At 42.4% G+C, this 22,228-nt stretch overlaps 1 protein-coding gene across 7 annotated transcripts in view; it reads left to right on the top strand.

Annotated features, from left to right (window-relative positions):
* Positions 1-22,228, top strand: part of kif26ba (kinesin family member 26Ba) — a 163,823-nt gene that overhangs the window by 103,929 nt on the left and 37,666 nt on the right. For all 7 annotated transcript variants that reach the window (XM_029125599.2, XM_029125598.2, XM_029125600.2 and 4 more), the window contains 2 exons: positions 6,831-7,046; positions 7,596-7,689. In XM_029125599.2, the coding sequence (XP_028981432.2) occupies positions 6,831-7,046; positions 7,596-7,689 (310 nt within the window). The remainder of the gene's footprint in view (positions 1-6,830; positions 7,047-7,595; positions 7,690-22,228) is intronic.

Genomic DNA, 22,228 nt, shown 5'->3' with positions numbered 1-22,228 from the left:
AGTGAGGGACAGAATGAGGGACAGAGTGGGACAGACTGAGAGAGAGTGAGGGACAGAGTGAGGGACAGAGTGGGACAGATTGAGAGAGAGTGAGGGACAGAGTGGGACAGATTGAGAGAGAGTGAGGGACAGAGTGAGGGACAGAGTGGGACAGATTGAGAGAGAGTGAGGGACAGAGTGAGAGACAGAATGAGGGACAGAGTGGGACAGATTGAGAGAGAGTGAGGGACAGAGTGAGGACATCCTCCATCTTCCCCTCCAACTCATCGTCCATCTTCCCCTCCAACTCATCGTCCATCTTCCCCTCCCACCCATCGTCCATCTTCCCCTCCAACTCATCGTCCATCTTCCCCTCCAACTCATCCTCCATCTTCCCCTCCAACTCATCCTCCATCTTCCCCTCCAACTCATCGTCCATCTTCCCCTCCAACTCATCGTCCATCTTCCCCTCCCACCCTTCGTCCATCTTCCCCTCCCACCTATCCTCCATCTTCCCCTCCATCCCATCGTCCATCTTCCCCTCCCACCCATCATCCATCTTCCCCTCCCACCCATCCTCCATCTTCCCCTCCATCCCATCGTCCATCTTCCCCTCCCACTCATCGTCCATCTTCCCCTCCAACTCATCGTCCATCTTCCCCTCCAACCCATTGTCCATTTTCCCCTCCCACCCATCGTCCATCTTCCCCTCCAATCCTTCGTCCATCTGACTGTTAATTAACCATTACACTGTCGACCAACAATCTCCTTTTTCCTCTCTTGTTCTGCCTCTTCAGTATCTAATCCTGTAGTCTGAGTTGACGTGTTGTGACATGTTGCTGTGTACTAAGACATTGTGGGAAAACCTGACACACAGAGACAGGAAGTGTAAATGTGTATCGGTGGGGAACATTATAAAAGTTACGCTCATGAAGAGCCCATCACTTAAATCCATCCCCCAAGGCAATTACTGATGTGATGGGCCTTTTTATTGGGGTCAGGAAAGTCACTGGACATTCTGGTGGTGTGTGTGGGTTTCTGTGTGTAGAGGTGTGTGTGGGTGTCTGCGTGTGTGGGTGTATGTCTGTAGGTTTTTATTGCAGAGGGTCTTTGAATTTAATATGAAGTCTTGACCTGACAGTTAAGTGTTCTCTCCAGGGTTAGACCTGCTCTTATCATAGTAGACAGGCAGCGTATAGATTTACACACACACACACACACAGAAACACACACCCTGGTCATATCTCTCCAGAAAACCTCTGCTCTATGCTTCTGTGGTCATTTTGAGATATAGTCATGCAGTTAAAGGCTAGCCTGGTTGTGGTGGCTTAATTCAAACATTTTTATTTTATTAATTTAGATTTACATTCAACTTTAGTTGTAGAGTACAGTACAACCAAATGCAGTTAGCATCTTACCAGAAGTGCAAATAGAAAATGGCAGAATGTACAAGTATTAAGTATAATGTATGATACAAGTGGAATGTATAAATGTGCAATGAAGGCAAATGCAAGTACAAATGGCAATTCGAAATGTGCAATGAAGGCAAATGAAAGTGCATGTGTAACAGAAATGCAGGGATAGCAACAATTAGGTTCCCAAGGTAGATGGGTACATGTAGCACCTGAAAACATCCTTATCAGACTTTGCAAAACAGTGTCAGAGAAACATTTATAATAATTAAATATAATGTGTGTTACAAGTGGGATGTATAGATGTGCAATGCAAGTACAAATGGTAATTTTACTGTGTAATGTGCAATGAAGGCAAATTGAAGGAAGTCAACTATATTGATATATTGATAGTTATATTGATAGTTATATTGATAGTTATATTGATAGTTATTGCATGAATATAAAAGAAAAACAAACATTGTTGTGCCATGAAATGAAATAGCTTTGGCAGTGTTATGTTCCTCCAAAGGTTTGATCTCTATAGCCAAAAAATATTGCCAAACACAGAAGAATAATGTAAATTATTATAAAAAAATATTGTAAATGTTGAGTGTACGTAGATTCTGTTCTTACTTAAGAACAAATCTCAAATAAGAAAACATTGGTGAATGTCAGAATCTTTGAGGAAATTGGGTAAGTGGGTTTTAAGAAGGAATTTCTTCTTAAGAATGATTGGTGAATGAGGCCCAATGTCGTGGAGTGGGTTAGTCAAATTCTCCAAGTGAGAATATTTGGACAGAGTTAAAAGTTGCTGTTCACCAAAGGTCCCTATCCAGCATGATGGAGCTACAGCTATTTGCAAAGAAAAATAGGCAAAAAGTCCTGCGTTCAGATGAACAAAACTGGTAGAGACTCATCCAAATAGACTTATTGCTGTAATTGCTGCTAAAGGTGTCTCTACCAAACTGCCAGCAAGGAAGAAAGGCAGTGAGACTGGAGGCAGGTTCAGTGAAATGTTCACGACAACAAACAAGGATGTAAACGCTTGTGACCTAAAAACCAAACTGGACTAGCAAATACAGGGAATGGCGATAAAGGTTATTACAATGAAAAAAATGATAAACACAACACTTTTTGCCCCCATTCATCATGAGCTGAACTCAAAGGTCTAAGAGTTTCTCTATGCACACTCTAAATTAACATTCAATTCATGGGAAACAGCTAAATGAACATTCAATTCACAGGCAACAGCCCTGGTGTACATTCCTGCAGTCAGCATTCCAATAGCACGCTCCCTCAAAACTTGCAACAACAGTGGCATTGTGCTGTGTGATGGAACTGCACATTTTAGAGTGGCCTTTTATTGTGGCCAGAATAAGGCACACCTGTGCAATAATCATGCTGTCTAATCAGCATCTTGATATGCCAGACCTGTGAGGTGGAAGGATTATCTCGGCAAAGGAGAAGCGCTCACTAACACAGATTTAGACAGATTCGTGAACAATATTTGAGAGAAATAGGCCTTTTGTGTACATAGAGAAAGTCTCATGATAGAGTTTAGCTCATGATAAATGGGGGCAAAACCAAAAGTATTTTGTCCATCTGTGTACTGGTGATGACGAAGACAGAGACCAGGTGTGCGTAATAGAGATGGGATGGAGCTGGAGAGAAATGGAACTAAGCCATGTCAACACAAATATTGGCTAAATGGTGAATACTTATGCAATAAATATTTAAATCATTTAAAATAATTAGCAAATAGTTTTTTATGTTGATCAATGGCAAAAACTCCTAATTGTAGAGCCACTCTATTACCTGTCTTGCTTGGCAATTATCTTAATGAGGCACCAAAACACCCAAAAAGTGTTTTCGATAGGCAATTTGGGTGTTCAAATTCCATAGCCCTTTTGGGTTTACCTTCTTAACACCCTCTGAACTCCTGAAATCAGTTTATCTTTCCATATGTAATCATGTGGTTTGTTAGCTTTCCGTATATAACCATGTGGTTTGTTAGCTTTCCTTATGTAACCTTGTGGATTTGTTAGCTTTCCGTATGTAACCGTGTGGCTTTGTTAGCTTTCCGTATATAATCGTGTGGTTTTGTTAGCTTTCCGTATGTAACCGTGTGATTTTGTTAGCTTTCCGTATGTAACCGTGTGGTTTGTTAGCTTTCCGTATGTAACCGTGTGGTTTGTTAGCTTTCCGTATATAACCGTGTGGTTTTGTTAGCTTTCGGTATATAACCGTGTGGTTTTGTTAGCTTTCCGTATACATCTGTGTGGTTTTTTTACCTTTCCGTATGTAACCGTGTGGTTTTGTTAGCTTTCCCTATATAACTGTGTGGTTTGGTGTCTTTGCATTGTGAGTGCCCTGCATCTGTTACATATCTACAGTTATTACTAACATATTGGACCATTGGATTCTTCCTTTATATTCTAAATCTCAGTGCTGCTTGAGCAGTCTAAACAGTCACAGAGGATGTAGCTGTTTGGATGGGAATACTGAGGCTGTGTTTGTTGGGACTGTCACAACCCAGTTAGGGCTTAACACTCTGTCCTGTTGAAGCACTGTTCACAAATCTTGTCCTTGAGAATCTTGTTTAATGACAGTAGGTTATAAGAGAGAGCTGCTTTTATAAGAGCATAGAGGAGATATGGGCATTGTCAGCTCAGTGCTGCTGGGACCAATTTACAGTAGGCTTTACTGTAGGCTTTACAAGAAGGCTATTTTTACTACAGAGGAGATGGTGATCCATCAATTATCTTTCCTTTCTCCCTTCCCATCTTTCTCTGTCTCCCTTCTCTCTTCCCTTTCCATTCCCCTCTGTCTCCCTCTCCCTTTCACTCCCTCCCCCTCTCTTTCTTCCTCTCCCTTCCCTCAATTCTCTCTCCCTTCCCCTCTCTCTCATTCTCCCTGTCCCTTCCCCTTTCTCTCCCCCTCCCTCCCCCCTCTCTTTTTCCCTTCCCCTTTCTCTCTCTTTCTCCCTTCCAAATGGGTCTAGCTGTAGACGGGACACTGTGCCAAACCTGGCCTCACAGTTTGGACACACAGTGTCATTGTCATTACAGGTTTGAGTAATCTCCAACAGATGAATGAATGAATTAATCCACATAATACTAAAAAGTGGAAGATTTTATGGATATTAAACAATTATTAATTGAGCTTTATAAATACACACCAAATATATGTATGTTATTTTGTCAGAGACAAAATGCATGTAATAACTTTTATGTATATTGTTTGCTATACAAATTACAGCTATTGTTTATAAAAATAATAACTTGAAACAATGAAAGAGTTAATTTAATCAGTAGCAAAATACATAAGACCCAAGCCCCGCCCACCAGCCGACAGTGCCCCGGGTGACAGACCTGTCTGACCTTTCTGACCTGTCTGCAGCCAGACCCGTCTCCTCCCCAGACCCTTCTCCTCCCCAGACCCTTCTCCTCCTGAGACCCATCTCCTCCCTAGACACTTCTCCTCCCCAGACCTGTCTCCTCTCCAGACCCTTTTCCTCCCCCGACCCTTCTCCTCCCCAGACCTTCTCCTCTCCAGACCCTTCTCCTCCCCAGACCCTTCTCCTCCCCAGACCCTTCTCCTCCTGCGATCCATCTCCTCCCTAGACATTTCTCCTCCCCAGACCCGTCTCCTCTCCAGACCCTTTTCCTCCCCCGACCCGTCTCCTCCCCAGACCCTTCTCCTCCCGAGACCAATCTCCTCTCCAGACCCTTCTCCTCCTGAGATCCATCACCTCCCTAGACACTTCTCCTCCCCAGACCCGTCTCCTCTCCAGACCCTTTTCCTCCCCCGACCCGTCTCCTCACCAGACCCTTCACCTCCTGAGACCAATCTCCTCCCCAGACCCTTCTCCTCCCCAGACCCTTCTCCTCTCCAGACCCTTTTCCTCCCTCCACCCGTCTCCTCCCCAGACCCTTCTCCTCCCCAGACCCTTCTTCTCCCTTCCCCTCTCACTCTCCCTATCATTTCCCCTCTCTCTTTATTCCTCCCTCCTTTCTATTTCTCCTTCTCTCTTCCCTTCTCTCTCTTTCTCACTGTCCCTTCCTCTCTCCCCCTCCCTTCCCCACTCTCCCCCCTCCCTTCCCCGCTCTCCCCCCTCCTTTCCTCTTCTGTTTTTCTTTTTTTCCACTTTCCTCCATTTCTGTCTTTTTCTCTTTTCTATTGATCTTCCACGTACAGACAGCACACACACAAACACATACACAATGTTTTTACATTTATTCCATGTTTTCGGATATTGCAATGACATGCTTTTGTTAACTGGCGCTGTCTCGCTGAGTTGCGTTCATGGTGATTGTGCTGTGTTTGTGATTTCCGTTCTCCTCGGCTGCTCAATCCTGTTACACAACATGACGCATCGCAGACTGAGGCTTTCATGTCCTCAAGGCTCAAATCTCTTCTATTTACTCTATTTGCTTTCATCTCCGCTCACGTCTCTTCCCCTCTATCCGGCAGGAATTCTGGCTTTTTGGAACGTTAAGGAGCGCCCTGTCTGAAAAGTACAGCCTGTATGGGAGCTTTTAGGAATGCTGCCTCATCTTAATCCCTGAGCCGTTTAGCGGCAGCTTAAAACAGAAAACCTCTTCTGACGGTTCCTCATGTTTGGTCTCAGTGGTGGTGGAAACGACAGCGTAGATCCGCCTCTTTTATCCTCCGTCTCCTCTCTGTCCTCCCTTCATCCCTCTCTCTGTCCCCTCTCTTTTCTCCCCTTCTCTATTACATCTCTCCGTCCTCCATCCCTTTCTCACTCACATCACTATCCTTCCCTCTTGCAGCTTTCTCCTTTGGAAAGTAAATGAAAAAGTAGGTAAGTGAGCATGCAGGAAAAGTTTAGGTACCTGTCAGCTGTTTGTGAGGAAGGAACCCAGTGCTGCTTTTCTCTTGATAAAAGCATTTACACCGATGGTGTGTGACAACAAATGAGTGTTGACATGTGTGGGAGAGGAGGTGAGAGGGAGAGCTAAAATAAGATCCCTCCACTCAAAGCTTTGATGTCTAACAGGGAGGGATGGGAAGCAGGTGTTGATGCATGTCTTCTGAGAACTAAATAGCTGGCTTGTCTTATCTTCGTTAGTTTTACCACAGAGGACTTTCGCCTCCCATTAATGAAACAAACTGGATTCAATCAGATATGCTGGTTTCTACTGGAGCGCTACTGCTTTCTATAGGTGTGTTACTGGTTTCTACTGGAATGCTACTGCTTTCTATGGGTGTTTTACTGGTTTCTACTGGAATGCTACTGCTTTCTATGGATGTTTTACTGGTTTCTGTAGGACTGGTCATCTAGAGAATAATAAACCTTACTGCTTTGAGTCTGTGGCCTAATATTGTGTTCAACAGTCTGTATTTGATGTTAGATTCCCTGTTGTGATTCTGTGTTTCGGGGTGTTATTTTGTAGTAATTCTGGGATATCTGTTTTCATCCTCTGTCTCCTCCAGGTGAAGGTAATGGTGCGTGTTTGTCCCGTAATGTCTTCTGACGCAGCAGAGTCCAGTTCCTTCCTCAAGGTCGACACCAGGAAGAAGCAGGTCTCCATTATGGACCCCACAGCCAACCAGACACAAGGAAACACGCCCCAGAAACGAGGAGGGGCCAATCAGATTCCACCTAAGATGTTTGCCTTTGATGCCGCTTTCCCCCATGATGCATCACAGGTAGAGATTTGATCACGGAGGACAATCACAACCAGGCTGTTTACTAATAACTCTCCTTTACTCCCTCCCTCTTTCTCTCTCCCTCCCACTCCCCTCTCCTTTACTCCCTCCCTCTCTCCTCTCTCTCTCCCTCCCACTCCCCTCTCCCTCCCTCCCACTCCCCTCTCCCTCCCTCCCTCTCTCCTCTCTCTCTCCCTCCCACTCCCCTCTCCCTCCCTCCCTCTCTCCTCTCTCTCTCCCTCCCACTCCCCTCTCCTTTACTCCCTCCCTCTCTCCCCTCTCCCTCCCTCCCTCTCTCCTCTCTCTCTCCCTCCCACTCCCCTCTCTCTCCCTCCCTCTCTCCTCTCTCTCTTCCTCCCACTCCCCTCTCCCTCCCTCTCTCCTCTCTCTTATTCGTTTTCCCTCTTCTCTTTTGCTCTTTTCTTCCCTCTTACCATTCCTCTCTCCTCTCTTTCCCTCCCTCTCTCCTCTCTTTCCCTCCCTCTCTCCTCTCTCTTTCCTCCCTCTCTCCTCTCTTTCCCTCTCTCCTCTTTGTATCTCTCTCTCTAGGCAGAAGTATGTGCTGGAACTGTTGCAGAGGTTATCCAGTCTGTGGTTAATGGAGCTGATGGTTGCGTCTTCTGTTTTGGACACTCGAAACTGGGTAAGTGTGTGTGTGTGTGTGTGTGTGTGCCTGTTAATTCAAGCCTGATCTGACCTTTTGATGTTTGACACACACTTTTTAAATTTACATTTTGTTATCTTTGTGGGGACTCACAAATTATTTCCCTTGTAAGTTAACTCCTCATGGGGATTATGTTCCCTCATGTCTCCAGACTGGACACATTGTCTATGATTACCAAATATTGACTGCTGGACTTCTGTCTGACTCTAATCAACATGACTAAAGCCAACCTGGACTATCAACTCAGACTGCATGGGGAGGAAGGAAAGAAGGGAAGTTAAAGAGTAGAAGGACAGAGAGAGCAAGATGAGAGAGCTGGAGTGGAGAGGCTCACTAATTTGCACCATGCAGTGTTACCTGTCTAGCTCTGGTGTAGGGTTGAGGGTTGTCAGGAGAGGGTTGCTGATCTGTGACCATTCATCTGTCTTACAATGTAGAGGTCTTTCTTTTCTGTTTTCTGAACACATTATTGATTTCTTTCTAATGATGTTCTCAGCGTTGCCATCAGCCATCAAAACTTTAGGAATGCCCCCGATTAAATAAATGACTGCTGCTACACTACTCACAGTTCGTCACGTCCATTGACAGATTCCAAGTTTACAAAACGCTGGGGTTCAACGCACACGCCGACGCACACGTTCAATCTGTTTTGTGAATTGAAATAAGAAATAGATAGATTTTTGGTGGAGGATTGAGTGTATTCATAAATAATTTATACAAATAATGGTAACTCATATTGGCCTATTATTTAGGGAAAAGGTACAGATTTGCAGCGTATGTTTGTTTCAACTCTTTGGGCTTCTGGCATTACTGTCGTCAGCCTATTTTCTGGACTGATTTGTTTTTGGAAGATACCACAGGTTGGCTGACCCACCAACCTTGCTAAAAGTTGAAAAAATGTGGATGATGTACGCCGAACGACTGACTGTTGAAGGGGAGAAGTACAGGTTTCAATTCAGTCCTAATAAAGACATTACCATGAAGGAGCAACTAAATAATTTTGAAAAACATAAAGATACAGCTCCGGAAGAAATTAAGAGACCACTGCACCTTTTTGAGTGAGGAACTGAAGCGTTAAGTTTGCAGTGGTCTCTTAATTTTAACCCTTCTGTTCCTCACTCAAAACCTTCCTTTTCGACATTTTTGGAAAGGAAAGAAAAAGGTGCAGTGGTCTCTTAATTTTTCCGGAGCTGTATTTTACAGTACTTAGCATTATTAAAAAATATCATTCTTAATCTGCTCTTCTCATGGCAATGCAACACAACACGTATAGTGTTGATACACCGTCACACCATAAAAAAAAACTACTATAGTCAGACTCAAGAAATTCTCCTCTATCAAATAAATTGTTAAAAAGCATTGAATTTGACTTTAAAAATGGTAGAAGATCCCTGTTATGGACCATAGATTATCCAAGAAACAACAAGAATTGATGCACAGTGACCAGGAAAAACTCCATAGTAGGCTTGGAACCTAGGAAGAAAGCTCAATGTCTCACATCAATCTCTTTTGCATGTTTAGAAGACCAGCAGGTCAATAAATGCAGGATGGCTGTGTCTAGTCTTTGGCCTGAATCCAGATCAGTTGCACAGCTAGGTGGACAATGACAGGGTAGATGTGGGCTGTGGGCAGTGACATCCAGGAGGACACTAAACAGGGACATCTATGAGTCATCAGGCCAGGTAGTCTTGAGACATGGTCCAGGGGCTCATCTCCTCCTAAAGTTCAACAGGGCACCAGAAGAATGAGAGAGAGCGTTCCTTGGAGCCAAATGGATACCTCAGTATATTATGTAGACTCACCCATGTCCCCTGTCACATAAACAAATGCAACGTAAACAACTGTGACTGAGACAGGACAGAATGACCCTAGTCCCGACACAATAATATAGGACCATAAAGCTAGGGGCTGAGACAGGGGGGGTCAGCAACCCTATGACCCCATCCGAAGATAACCCCAGACAAGGCCAATAATATAGGACCGTAAAGCTAAGGGCTGAGACAGGGGGCATCAGAAACACTATGACCCCATCCGAAGATAACCCCAGACCAGGTCAATAATATAGCACCATAAAGCTAGGGGCTGAGATGGGCGTCAGAGACACTATGATCCCAGACAGGACCAACCAGGCAGGATAATAGATCCACCCACTTTGCCAAGCATTAAACCAAAAGGGACACAAACCAACTGTAAACCATCCTGAAAGAGGGCGGAGTATCGGCCACAGAGTTCCCTCCCATGGCATGAGCACTGTTGGAATGGCCTACAGTGCCATGTTGCCAGTGACCCATGACCCTAACATGAACCCAACATAACCCCAACTTAACCCCAACATAAACTCAACAAATCCCCCAAATAACCACAAAATGACTCCAACATAACCCCAACATGACCCAGAAATAACCTCTACATAACCCCAACATGACTCCTACATTACCCAACATAACCTCAAGTGTACAAGTTTAAATATGAAATACATAAATTATAATTGTTTCAGAGATTGCTGTGTTTCAGTTTTCACGTAACATTAAATGCCAACAGTAGAAGAAGTTTGAATGAAATGTGTAGTGAACAATAATGTGGAACATTTCATTTTAAGTTGGCAGGCAAGAAGATTTATGCCACTTAATAGCTCCTTCTGTTCAGGGACCCTGGGGCCTCATGTATCAATCTTATGTACGTTTCTAACAAAATTCGGGCATAAGTGGAAATCCTATGATTTGCATGCGTTAAGGCAAACAAGGAGGTTAAGGCAAACAAGGAGGAAATAGCAGTGCTTCAGAAGAAATGTGATTATCTTCAGATAGAAAATACCTCGCTAAGAAATTCATGTGAGGAACAAGCCCGATACAAAAGGAGATGGAACCGGAGGATGATTGGTCTTCCAGAAAAATATGGAGAGGACACAAGATAAATTGTTAATGGGATACTCGCAAGAGTCGAGCCAATATCAGTGGATTGGTTGCGAGTGACTGTAGACACGGTCCATCGCCTGGGAGGAAGAGCAACGTAGCTACCTCAAACAACAACGATGAGAACAGTTCGGGATGGTGTCTGGAAGAGATTGAGGGATGCGAGAGTGTGCAGTGAGATGCCCATACGCTTCAGAGAAGATTCATCCAAAGAAGACCGGGATGCTCGTACTAAGCTGTGGCCTTTGGTCGAGGAAGCCAGGATAAAAAGGAACGAGAGCGTTCTTGAAGGAAGGGTACACGCTGATCGACGATTAGATCCCGAATAATTTTACAAATATGGAGTGCATCCTTAAAAGATCCTCTGTTCTAATCAGGTATGCTGATTCAACCGTTCTACTATCCAGAGATAAAAGGCTTTTTGCACTAACTTAAGGTGATAAGGAATATCATAAGTGATACATTGGCAAATGGGGGTTTTGGAAATTAATGAGGTGAACTATATTTTACTATGTGTATATGGATACAACAAACAAGCTCTGAACAATTATTTTTTTTCATCCTTGAGAAAGTTCATTGAAGAATGGAAAGTGTCTTACACGTCAGACAAGGTCATAATAGGAGGAGATTTTAATATGGTTCCTGATCTCTGGCTAGATCATCTCCCATCAAGGGCTCAGTGTCATAATTATAATGACATTTTAGTTTAATTGACTACCAGCGCAAGTTTGACTGATTATTGGAGAATGATTCATCCAATTACTACCCAATATACTTGGTTTAATGCTTCTAATAATGGACAGTGCTCAAAAATGTATTTTTTGTTAATTTCAAATAATCTTATCAATGAAGTATCTAAATGTGTAATTTCAGCATCACCTTTGACTGATCACTGTTTAATATCAGTATTTTTCGACATGTAGGTGTGACTCTATCCTTAATCTTGTATGGAAATTCGATAATAACCTTTTAGATAATACTCACTTTTGCAAGGAAATCAATCAACTGATTGAAGATATTGGTCATTTGGAAATGTCTTCTTTGGGTAAATGGGAGTAGTTAAAATGTTTAATTAAACAGGTTGCAATTAGGATCAGCAAACATTGTTACCAACTGAATAAGCAGAAACCGCAAAACATCACTAGTGAAATGAACTCCTTATGCAACAAGGCTGAATTATCTTTGGAAGAGCACATTAGTTTAAATAATCTTCAATCCCAATTAGACAATATTTATTTGGAGAAGGTAAAAGGAGCATTTATACGCTCAAGCGCTTGCTGGATTGAAGAGGGGGAGAATAACTCTTATTGATTTGGACTGGAAAAACAAAGACAAAAGACATTTCAAAAGTTATGCGTTAAGGATGTTTCTATTGAAAGTTATGACCTAATAAATAAGGAAATGCTTTTTTTTGCAGTAAATTGTATAAATCCTACTTTTCTAAGGAAAATTGTGATCTGTTTTTTGATAAGGTTAGGGAACCTAACAAGAAAATGGATGAGAAATTTAAACAACAGTTGGAAGATGAGCTTGAAATTGAAGAGTTGGATAGAGCTATTTTGCAGATGTCTAAGGGAATGTCTCCAGGACTTGATGGTTTAACCAAGTTTTTCTGGAATAATATTAGACAGCTGCTCTATAGTGCTTTCTTACAATGTATTTCAGGAAGGTAATCACTATGAAACAAGGCCTTATAACTCTTATCCCAGAACCCAACAAGGATAAACTGTCTTTGGACAATTGGAGACCAATAACATTATTATGCATAATTACAAACTATTGGCACATGTTTATGCAAACCGATTAAATGAGGGTTTAACACAAATCATTGATGAATGCCAATCAGCATATGTAAAGGGTAGGATTATTAATAATCATATCAGACTGATATTTGATATGCTTGATTATCGGGATTGAATTGATACAGATGGTTTTGTGTTGTTTCCAGATCTCTATAAGGCATTTGATACCATTGAACAATCTTATTTACTGGAAGCATTGGGTGTCTTGGGTTTGGGAGAGAAGTTTTGTAATATTATTAAAATGTTTTACACTGACACATAAAGCTCTGTATCTCTGAACCCTGGAATGACCGCTAGGTTTAAGGTGCTACGTGGCATAAGGCAAGGTTACCCAATATCTCCCAAATTATTTATTTTGGCCACCCAACTATTATCAATGCTCATTTGCCATAATCCAGAGATTCAAAGCATCACCATTTCTGATAAGGAATTAAAAATTAGCCAGTTTTGGAGATGATACATCAATTTTTGTAAAAGATAAATCTGTGGTAGACAAGACCCTAGATACAATTTCTTTTTTTTCTAAAGCATCAGGACTCTCCCTTAAAATTAATAAGTGTGAATTACTTTGCTATCTGCTCAATCAGAGTTGAGTCTGAAGTAAAATATTTAGGTATACTGATGGCTAAGAATGCAATTAGAAGAGAGGACATAAATATTGCTAACTGGATGGTAGAAATGAAAAAATCTCTCAGTCATTGGTTAACCAGAGATGTTACTATTTTTGTAGAAATATTCTATCTATTTTCAAAGCCATTTATCCATGTCACTCTATATATGTTTACTCCAATAATATAAAAAAAGCCAACTCCATTATTTTCCAATTTCTATGAAGAAATAAGACTAATTTTATTAAAAGATCACAGCTAGTTAAAGATTACGATAAAGGTGGTGTCAGGGCACTAGAATTTGAATCAATGGTTGGTACATTTAAATGACTTTCGGACTCAGCCAAATTCAAAGTGGTTTCATATACAGAGGTCCTTGTTTGAAAAAATAGAGGGGCTTGAGTTTCTTTAAAAATGTGACTTTGAGGCAAATAAGATCCCTATTAAGCTGTCAAATTTTCATAGACAGGTTCTTCAATATTGGAAGATGATATTTACCCATAATTTTTCTCCCCATGGATCAACTTCGTGGAATAATACAGTGATTATAATTAATAAAAAGTGTATTTTTATTAGCGATCTGCTGGACTACAATGGTGACTTTTTGGACTGTAAGGCCTTCATAGATAGATTTAGTTTGAATTGCACTTGTAAAGAGTTCAGTAAGATATGTAAAGCGATCCTTCTTTCGTTGATTCAGTTAATCCAAAATACCTTATTGTACTCTAATGTTGAATCCGTGTTGCCAAATCTAGAGATTAATGGTTTCAACTGAAGTGTGATAACAAATATTTTTGTGAGCTTGTTTGTTGTGAGTGTGTAATTTTTACAATAGAGGGCTCTATGCTCAAGTTATTGCTGAGCAACCTTTGTCTATAATGCAAAAGGCGCATTCTAAATTCATGAAGTGGCCTATTTCCCCTAAGGCCAAAGAAACTCATTTCAAAATAATCCATAAGGTTTACCCAGTTGCGCAATTTCTTAAAGAAAGGTTTAAATTTGATGTAGAACCTTGTGCCTTTTGCAACATGGCAGACAAAACAGTAGAACACTTGTTTTTGTCATGCCCTGTGTCCAAAGGATTTTGGTCAGGTATGATTCATTGGTCATCACTTAATCTCTCATATCTTACTTTGTATGGACAGTCTAAACACATCTGTTTCAGACATGGTTATCCTTTTGGGTAAATATCATATTCACTGTACTAAATGGAGAAATGGGAAGCCCTCTTTTGTATGTTTTTGACTTCAAAATGTTTTTCTTGTCTCTTGACAAAATATATTCCAGTACAAAATATATTCCAGTAAAATATATTCCAGTAAAAGTTATGATTGCCTATTATTTATGCCTGACTATTGTGATTTATGGTCTAATTACTGATGTAATTATGGTCTAATTACTTCCTTATTTCTAGCCTATAAATCCCCCGTTTCTATTATATGTTTTTATGTCTGTATTCTCCACAAGATTTTGTTATTGTGTGTTCAATAAAAAATACAAATAAATAGTTTGTGTTGAACTGACTAACGTTTCCTATTAAGTTTACCATGGCGTCTATGAACTGTATTGTTTTTTGACACTGGCCATTTTAATTGCTTATTTGCCAGTGATAGGGTTACTAGTATCTACAAACATTTCTACAAGTGTTATAGAAGATCAATGACTCTTGGAAAGTTAAAACAATGGTTTGCTTAGTGCTGCATAGCGATAGCCTATAACATTTCTTTTGAGTAGGCCTATTGGCTGTTTTATTCGATTTGTGGTGAATAAGCGTACCTTTTACTGCCGGGTCCTTTGCTAAGGGCGGTCGGGTCCCTGTACGACCGAAGCAGGAGCTTGGTCCGCATTGCCGGCAGTAAGTCAGACTGGTTCCCTGTGCATGTTGGACTCCGGCAGGGCTGCCCTTTGTCACCGGTTCTGTTCGTAATTTTTATGGACAGAATTTCTAGGCGCAGCCAGGGGCCGGAGAGTGTCAGGTTTGGGGACCACACGATTTCGTCTCTGCTCTTTGCAGATGATGTTGTCGTGTTGGCCCCTTCAAGCCAGGACCTTCAGCATGCACTTGGACGGTTTGCAGCCGAGTGTGAAGTGGTGGGGATGAAAATCAGTACCTCCAAATCCGAGGCCATGGTCCTCAGTCGGAAAAGGGTGGCTTGCCCACTTCAGGTTGGTGGAGAGTGCCTGCCTCAAGTGGATGAGTTTAAGTATCTAGGGGTCCTGTTCACGAGTGAGGGAAGGATGGAACGGGAGATTGACAGACGAATTGGTGCAGCTTCAGCAGAAATGCGGTCGATGTATCGGTCTGTCGTGGTGAAGAAAGAGCTGAGCCGTAAGGCGAAGCTCTCGATTTACCGGTCAATCTACGTTCCTACTCTCACCTATGGTCATGAGCTTTGGGTCATGACCGAAAGGACAAGATCCCGGATACAGGCAGCCGAAATGAGCTTTCTCAGCCAGGGTGGCTGGGCGATCCCTTAGAGAAGCTCGGTCACCCGGGAGGAGCTCAGAGTAGAGCCGCTGCTCCTCCACATCGAGAGGGGTCAGCTGAGGTGGCTTGGGCATCTATTTCGAATGCCTCCGGAACGCCTTCCTGGGAAGGTGTTCCGGTCCCGTCCCACCGGGAGGAGACCCCGGGGAAGACCTAGGACACGCTGGAGGGACTATGTCTCCCGGCTGGCCTGGGAACGCCTCGGTGTCCCCCCGGAAGAGCTGGAGGAAGTGTCTGGGGAGAGGGAAGTCTGGGCATCCCTGCTTAGACTGCTGCCCCTGTGACCCGGCCTCGGATAAGCAGAAGATGATGGATGGATGGAAGCGTACCTTTTTTGTGTATTTTCTGAAATCTATTGTCAATTTTGGCAAATTACAAATTGTAAGCCAACATGTGTTATAATGCTGTAGCTCATTAAAAAATGCAAAGAACCTCTTGGTCATAAAAGTGAGTATCTTGAAATCAATCAACATATTGTAGCCTAGCAGTGTATGGTAAAATATGCTAAATGTGTGTCGAATGTGTTGCTTTACGCATATGCACATGGGGCTATTGTTCGTTTTGTTTCAAACTATTTGGATATGCCCACTGAAAGCCCAACGTTTTACAACCTATTAGTTCTAACAATTTTTGAAAACACAAATAACAGAACAGGCTTAAGCATCATTAGATTTTGGGTTATGTTCAGATAAAAAGCCAGATTCTGGAAGATCAAGGTTTATTGGATTAATTGGAATGACTGAATATCTGACAGACCTTTAGCGTTTAATGTAGAGATTTAGCCCAATCATATTGAAGGAAAAAGCAATGGTTTATAAACCAATTTCCAAAGGCACTGTAGCCTACACAACCCATGAGGTAAAATGCTATTTAAGCTCTAACATTGATTGATCCCGCGAAAGGTTCAGTTGGTTTTAGGCTATTCCTATTTGTTTTCCAATGCCTCTTAATATGAAAGTAATCAGATTACATCAGTAGCCACTGAGTTTGAGTAATCAAAAAATGATGTTACTGATTATAAATGTGGACAGGTAACTTGTAACTGTAATGAATTACATTTAAAACGTAACCTCCCCAACCCTGGCTGTAGGGTTTTGATGCTTGCTACATCCGTAGCTTAAATGCCTATGTTGTTGCAGGAAACATTTTGCACATACATGTAGGCTATTCATTTATCATTTGATAAGATTCTTGCCATGTGTTTCAGATGATAGTCCTCTACCAGCTTTTCCAAAATAGCATGGTATTTCTCCAATTCAACCGCTAGGCTGTGTACACTCATGGGTTGAAATTTGTGTTGAGATACCCACACTTTCCCCTCAAGTTCAACTGAGATAAATGCCAACCTTTGTGTCAAAACTGACATACTCTTCCGTTCAGTAGCCATGGTCTTCTGTTCAGAAGCCATGGTCTTCTATTCAGTAGCCATGGTCTTCTGTTCAGTAGCCATGGTCTTCTGTTCAGAAGCCATGGTCTTCTGTTCAGTAGCCCTGGTCTTTTGTTCAGTAGCCATGGTCTTCTGTTCAGTAGCCCAGGTCTTCTGTTCAGTAGCCCTGGTCTTCTGTTCAGTAGCCCTGGTCTTTTGTTCAGTAGCCATGGTCTTCTGTTCAGAAGCCATGGTCTTCTATTCAGTAGCCCTGGTCTTTTGTTCAGTAGCCATGGTCTTCTGTTCAGTAGCCCAGGTCTTCTGTTCAGTAGCCATGGTCTTCTGTTCTGTAGCCATGGTCTTCTGTTCAGTAGCCCTGGTCTTCTGTTCAGTAGCCATGGTTTTCTGTTCAGTAGCCCTGGGCCCGGTTTCACGATAACGTGGCACTTACGATGGACGATGCACGTAGCCTAAGATGGACTATGTTACGATGGACCCATGCCTGTTTCACAAACCACCATGTACGTCGCTCTTTATAAAGTGAATCGTAATTGCTATGTTGCAGCTGTTTGGAATGGAATTAGGCCATGAAAACGTTTTAAAATATTACCTATTGCATTTTGATAGAGCTTGATTACTTATCAGAAGCATATAATATTGCTGGCGATGTATTCTACTACTACTTAGGCATCAATAGGAAAATGTAAAATTCAAAGACGTAGTGAAATTTTGGGTGAACGAAACCTTCTATACAACCAATTGAGTGGACTTTAGCCGATCAAAATCATATCTCCGTAAATCGATCATGTGACATGAAATGATCAATTGCTCTGGTAGCTATACAGAATATGTGTTACATAGCAATCAACATATAATTGGTTAACTGGGAATATATAGCATTGTTGGAAAAATCATTCACTCCTCTGCATGTTGAGGGAGGTGCTATTTCACTAAAACAGTAAAGTGCCTTTTACGATGGACTAATGAGTGGTCCGGAGTACTCGTTAATTAACGACCGAAGAAACACACTGATAAAATAACAAGGCACTTACGTTCATCTTACGATCATCTTAGTGCTTTGGAAACTGGGCCCAGGTATTCTCTTCGGTAGCCCTGGTCTTGAATCTCTGTGGGTTTAATCCCAGTAACATGTGCCAGGACCCGGCCTGGTCCATACTCTGGAACTCTCTGCCTGTCTGTCATCCTTCAGTAGCCAAGCTTCCACACTCATGGAATCAATCTATCAATCTATTCATGAGCAAGGTCTCTAACTGTAAAACCCTGCACCAAAAGCTCAGACACGCACTTTTGCACACAAATTTATGAAAGACATCTAATATTTAGAAAACGCTCATATCCAGAGTGACTTAAAATAGGTACAAGTTTCAAGGTTCATTTGTCAACTGCACTGAACAACACAGCATCATCCTGCACAATGACATTCTTGTGACATGGAACCCAACACTTACGTAGCGAGAATTAAGAACAACAATATATATGCCAAAAATATAGCCAAACAAAAAATCAAGCATTAAAATACATAACATTGTACACTAGCAGCAGTTAAAAAAGAGTACTCTAAACTAGCAGCAATATTGGTAGTAGTATTGAACATTATAGATATGGCAATTATGGCAGTAATATACATAACAATGTGAACCAGCAGCAATTCTAGAAAGAGTAGGATGGGAACAGTATGTTAGAAGTATTATATATTATAGATACAAATGAGTAAAATATGCTTATGAATGGTACATGCAAAGGAATATTCAAATGCCCATTAAAAGTCCCTGAAAAGACATCAGAGCATCTGGAATGTTCATGTGTGATCAGTATGATCATGGATCAGTGTTGCTGGTAGAGGAGCCTTATGGCCTGAGGATAAAAACTGTTTTTGAGTCTGGATGTGTGTGCCCCGATGCTCCGGTGGCGTCTGCCAGACGGCACGAGTGTGAACAGACAATAGCCTGGGTGGCTGTGATCTTTGATGATGTTCTGTGCTTTCCTGAGGCATTGTGTATGGTTGATGCCTTGCACAGAGGGGAGATGACAGCCGATGATGCGCTCCGCAGACTTCACCACACTCTGGAGGGACTTGCGGTCTGCAGCGGAGCAGCTGCCTTACCAGGCAGTAACGCAGCCTGAGAGGATGCTCTCAATGGTGCACCTGTAGAAGTTGGTGAGAGTTTTTACAGACATGCCACATTTCTTGAGTCTCCTAAGTGTAGTCGTTTTTGGCCAGTCAAGTGAGGTCATCTTTGATGAACGCAAAAAGAAACTTTCCACTTCAGCTCCATCAATGTGTATGGGGGCATGACCCCCCCCCACTGCCGCTTCATGAAGTCCACGATCATCTCCTTAGTCGTGCAGACGTTGAGACAGAGGTTGGCCCCCTATCTCTTCTCTGTAAGTGGTCTCATCAATTTTGGAGATGAGACCCTGGATGGTTGTGTCATCCACAAACTTGAGGATGATGTTGGAGCTGTGTGTGGCCATGCAGTCATGCGTGAAAAGGGAGTACAGAAGGGAACTGAGTACACAGCCCTGGGGGGGCCAAGTGCTCAGGGTCAGTGCAGAGGAGATGAGGTTGCCCATTCTCACCACCTGGGTCCAGGATCTAATTGCAGAGGGAGGTGTTAAGTCCCAGGGTCCTGAGCTTAGGAACAACTTAATGGGCACAGTAGTGTTGAATGCTGAGCTGTAGCATCCTCACATATGTGTTACCTTTTTCCAGGTGGGAGAGGGCGGTGTGTGTCGTCAGGGTGATGGCTTCTTCCGTAGATTTATTGGGGCGATATGCAAATTGAAAGGGGTCCAAGGTGTCAGGAAGGGTGGAGCAGATGTGAGTTCTGACCAGCCACTCAAAGCACTTCATGATGGTGGAGGTCAGTGCTACAGGGCGGAAGTCATTCAGGCAGGTGATGGAAGGTTTCTTTGGTACAGGGACAGTGGTGGTCTGTTTGGAACAGGAGGGACTACAGACAGAGACAGGTAGAGGTTGAATATGGAGGAGAAAACCTCTGCTAGCTGGTCAGCGCACCCCTGAGGACACGGCCTGGAATGCCACCTGGCCCTGGTGTCTTCTGAAGGTTCACTTTTTTAAGCGCTCTCCTCACGTCAGCCATGGCCTAAGAGTTCAGTCGTATAATCCGTTCAGGAAAATAAATGCACACACACCTCAGAGAGGCTCAACTTCTGACGTCCATCTCAGAGAGGCCCAACTCCTAACCTCCATCTCAGAGAGGCTCAACTTCTGACGTCCATCTCAGAGAGGCCCAACTCCTAACCTCCATCTCAGAGAGGCCCAACTCCTAACCTCCATCTCAGAGAGGCCCAACTCCTAACCTCCATCTCAGAGAGGCCCAACTCCTAACCTCCATCTCAGAGAGGCCCAACTCCTAACCTCCATTAGGATTAATTTGGAATGGAAAATAAGTATGTTTGTGCTACAAATGGTACCGCATCAAATCAATCAAATGGAAAACTTGTTTGCAAAGGTTTATTCTTTCTCTTGCTGGTTCGTTTGGATGGTGTTTCTACTGTTTTTACTGTTTTATGTTTTCCTCTACTTGTGTTATGTTTCATTCAGCAGATTGTCCCTGTGTATTTTTGTAATTTTTCCCCCTTTTATTCCATTGTGTCCCTTCACTCAAGAGGATGTCTTCCAGGCCTGCCAAGCCGTGGTTGTAAATAATGAATTTGTTCTTAACTGACTTGCCTGATTAAATAAAAAAATATAAAAACATAGTTCCATTATTCAAACCAAATCTCACAGATGTGTTCCTGTGTTCTTTAAAGGGTTCACTTGCTAATGTAACAACGGAGTTTTGAAATTAGAAACTGCTGTCACAACCTGGTTGTCTATAACTCTAAGAATAGTTGTTTTGGGTTACAAGTGAAGGTATTTTCTGATATCTTGGTAACTGCAGAGAATCCACAATAGAGCTGAGCAATCGCATTTGGATAGACATTTACTGTGCTGTTGAGTTCACTAGAGGAGTTCCACTAGAGGTTTCCAACATGTCTTCACCTACAATCCCCAGAAAGTACTTGAAAGAACAGGTCCAGATAAAGTCTCCATTTTGACTCTATGAAGTTGATTTCTTTTACATACCAGGGAGGGAAAAAGTAGGCTACTATCTTGTACTGAGATTCATACTGGATCTTACTTGAAAGAAAAGTTTCCCAATGCTGAGGTCCACTGTAAAATATTCTACATTAGAATAAGCTCCCCCCACTCCTTCCCTCCCTCTTTGCCCTGCTGAAACAACATATATCATCCTCAGAGGACACATTCTCTGGTCCTGTTAATTAAACACAAAATGTTACCTTAAGCAACACACAGATGCATACTGGCACATTTACACACATACACAGACACACAACAACTCGCACATCCTGCCCCAACCAGCCCAACCCCATCATCTATCTATCAGCCTGTGGTGTAATATCAGTGGACGTGGCTGTGGGTCGGCTGGTTGTGGAAATTGAAGAAAGAATCCTCCCTTTAGGAACAAAGAACTCTCTGCTCCACTGGGCTGCTAGGCCTGGAGAACACATTTACCATGGCTTGTATATTACGTCCCCTTAAAATGTGTGCTTTAAACAGATCATCCCCCTAAAACAGATCAATAAATGATGGAGAGTGAGTCTGAAGCTAGTTGGAGATGGCAAAATGTGTGTGTAGTAGGTTTTTTTGCATAAATGGGCAGATTTAAGTTGTAAGTGAAGAGTGCATTTAAAGTCTCTAACTGTAGTTAAACCAGAAATAAATATTTAATGGGGACATTTTCCTATCCACATTTTTAAAAAGTATTTGTTTTTGCTGAACGGTTCGGTTAAAGAGTCACATTTACTTTTTATTATAAACCAGATGTTTTGGTCGTAGTTACTGTAAAACATCATTTTCACAGTTAGTTGCAGATGAGGCATTCCTATGTCACTGAAGGAGGAGTCCTGTCCTGTAGGAAGTATACCCCCTTCCAGGTATGCTGGGCAGTACGTTCTCAAAGGTTACTATAAAAGCTGGTGGCATCGTGCCTGTGTGTAGGAGGTGTGATTCTGTGCCGACTCGGCCTTGGCCACCAAGTGAACCAGGGAATTCTGGTGGGGAGATGTCGTCCTCATATAACTGTGCAGTCACATAGGCACATTTGATTGCATAGACCCACTATCACTCTTCATCTTTTAGCCCAGTCAGCGGAGAAAACTAGACAATTGCTGAGATTTCACCTGCAGACAGCGCAGTTGAAAAACTTGTATCCACCCAAAAAATAAATATGTATGATTGTATTTTTGTGAGGAGGAATATGTAAAGCATTTTTTAAAACATGTTTTTAAAA

The sequence above is a fragment of the Esox lucius genome, chromosome 15 (genome assembly GCF_011004845.1).
Source record: "Esox lucius isolate fEsoLuc1 chromosome 15, fEsoLuc1.pri, whole genome shotgun sequence".
Classification (NCBI taxonomy): domain Eukaryota; kingdom Metazoa; phylum Chordata; class Actinopteri; order Esociformes; family Esocidae; genus Esox; species Esox lucius.
Note: the sequence above shows the minus strand (reverse complement) of the source record. Positions and strands in the feature narration are given on the sequence as shown.